Source organism: Tachysurus vachellii, chromosome 21 (assembly GCF_030014155.1).
Source record: "Tachysurus vachellii isolate PV-2020 chromosome 21, HZAU_Pvac_v1, whole genome shotgun sequence".
NCBI lineage: Eukaryota > Metazoa > Chordata > Actinopteri > Siluriformes > Bagridae > Tachysurus > Tachysurus vachellii.
This window is the reverse complement of record NC_083480.1, coordinates 13,342,604-13,345,103: the sequence shown is the minus strand read 5'-3', so window position 1 is coordinate 13,345,103 and position 2,500 is coordinate 13,342,604. Positions and strand designations below refer to the sequence as shown.

The 2,500-nt window shown below is 44.0% G+C and overlaps 1 protein-coding gene across 3 annotated transcripts in view; it reads left to right on the top strand.

Moving 5' to 3' along the window:
* The window catches only part of LOC132863811 (serine/threonine-protein phosphatase 6 regulatory ankyrin repeat subunit A-like), a 34,256-nt gene that overhangs the window by 7,999 nt on the left and 23,757 nt on the right, over positions 1 to 2,500 (top strand). For 2 of the 3 annotated variants that reach the window (XM_060896807.1, XM_060896805.1), the window contains exon 1: positions 1,394 to 1,574. The exons of the other annotated variant lie outside the window; for it this stretch is intronic. In XM_060896807.1, the coding sequence (XP_060752790.1) occupies positions 1,431 to 1,574 (144 nt within the window). In that variant the 5' untranslated portion in view covers positions 1,394 to 1,430. Of the gene's footprint in view, positions 1 to 1,393; positions 1,575 to 2,500 lie in introns of those variants that run through there. 3 annotated transcript variants of the gene reach the window in all.

Below are 2,500 nucleotides of genomic sequence, written 5' to 3'. Positions count from 1 at the left end.
GTTTGCGTTACTTTATTTAAAGTCTGTTTGATAAAATAAAATATGGCGGTTTTCAGCGGTCAAAACCTGGCACTCAGCGCTGTAGAGATCGCTGTCAGATTCAGATCAGCACAGTCTTTATGACTAAGCTTGTAGCCAGAAAAGTGCACAAGAGTTCGAGTGAAAAGAAGAAGAAGAACAAGAATCCTTGTGTGTGAACGTGTCTGGATTAGTGTTGCTAACTGCAGGTTTAGTTCCAGGATTAACTATCAGAGTGCTTTCTGTCGGTGCAAATGTTAGAGACTGTCATATCGGACACTGAACTGCACAAATGACTTTAATCATTAGAGTTATTGTTCAGTGATTTTGGAGGTCAGGGTTCTAAAAGATCTGGAACAGTGTCACTGTTGTAAGTTTGACCTTCTCCTGTCACTTCTCTCACTGTCACCATCAGAGCCATACACACAGCAGCTGTGTCTCCTCCTACCTATAAATGTCTTACTCTACACCTCTCTCTCTCTCTCTCTCTCTCTCTCTCTCTCTCTGTCGTATCGTGTTTCATTGCTCTACTCGCACTCTCACTGGGACGACTAACTACAGCTCCTGCGATTCATTAACAAAATAACCCGAGGTGCAGAAACCCTTTTCGTCTGCCTGTCTGGGTTACGTTCCGTCTCCGTCTTCGTCTCCGTCTGTCTTTTCATTCCTCCTCCTTGTTTCTTTTTATGACCGCCTTCTTGTTTATGTCCCTCATCTCTCCCGCTCCATCTTTTCCTGCTGTTTTTGTTTTTAGTTTTTAGGGGTTTTTTTTTCCAAAGCATTATTCTTTCTCTTTCTTTTTGTATCTTCTTTCTATCTGTCATTTTCGCTTTCGTTCTCTCTCCCAGAATCTTGTGTGCTGGAGGATTAGAATTGCAGTGGGGGCTGGTTGAGTTGGACAGAGCTGGAAAAAAAAAACGCTGGTTTCAGCAGGCTGCCATGCGGCATGAATGGACAGAGTGAGAGAGAGAGAGAGAGAGAGAGAGAGAGAGAGAAGCAGTGAGGCTAGAGGCAGACTGAAAGCTCACAGCTCAGCTTTGTTCTTGCTAATCGGCAGCAGTGAGCCCCGGCGCTGCCTCTGAGAGGTTAAATAAATGAGGCTTTTACGATAATTCATGCGCCGAGACCGGTTCATCATGCCCTCTAGGCAGACGGGATCACTGCAGCTCCATCTGCTTTAGCATCGAGGAATCCCTGGTGCTCTTCTTTACGCTAGCATGCGTATCAGACAGAGATGACGACAGGACGGTAGCAGCTTCAGACTCACCAGGAACACAATCAGCCCGGGATCGTAACAGATCGTTTCTTTTGCGTGACGGAGTAACCTGAATTTGGGATTATTTTATCTGCGTGGACGTGGTTGCTGAAGGGGACAGGGGTGGGGGGGGGTCGCGTTTTTTCCCCAAGCACCTATGAGGTCGGAGCGAATGAGCCGCGTGTGTATCGTCGTCCTGGAGGAGGTGGAGGAAGACGAGCTCTCCTCTCTGCATTCCAAAACAGCGCAGGACCACGTTTCCCAGCATTCACCTCCCGAAGCCGACACTCAGGAAGAGAAGGTGAGGATGAGACGGCAAGGCGGCCGATTTGCATTTCATCCTGCGGTTCTTTTTTTTATTTTTTTTTTTTTTCTCTTTCTTCTTCTTCCTCTATGATTAGATAGAAGGCTCTGTTCACTAGCTGTGTCGGTGATGTGCGTGAGAGGAGAGAGGACAAAATGACTGCATTGCTGTCTCTTGTTCTGCTTTTGTGTTTGTAACACGTGCAGCAGGCTTTAATCACTACTCTAACGTGAATCAGGGACAGATATGTTTGTGTTTGTGCAGGAAACGTCTATAGCATGGGGCAATAATCTGTTTGATATCACCGTAACCTTTTAAATCATTTGCATACATTCCACACGTTTTTGCGTCCTGACGTGTCACGGTGTGTGTGTCACGGTGTGTGTGTCACGGCCTGCACAAAACAACAAAAAACACTGCATCTATGAGGAAATGATCTATTTCTGAGTTTAAAACGAATTTAAAATGCTTGTGGGTTTGGGCAAGGGGAAGTGAGAAGAACATTTGGAAGCAGAACGATGCTTCTTCTCTCCGTCCGTTCATTAAGGACATCCGGAGGGCGTTTTGCTAAATTAAAACTAGTTCAGAAGCAGTCAGTGTTTCAGGTGTAAACCGTGGAAGCTGCTGCAGACGTGTATAAACTCTTCACTCGGAAGAGGAACCTTAAATGTGATTCCACTGAACTGGATGGACAGACAGACGTCCTGTACACCATCACTGCTGTAGTAGAGGTGATGAAGATGATGACGATGATGATTAAAACAGGATTTTCTTAGGATTTGCTCACAAACTCCTAACTGTTATTCATATATTAACTTATTAATATAATTTATTAACAATTAATTAAGTAATTACTAATATAATGTAGTACATGTGTTTATTTTTACATTTAAGAAAAAAAAGGAATATATATATATATATAT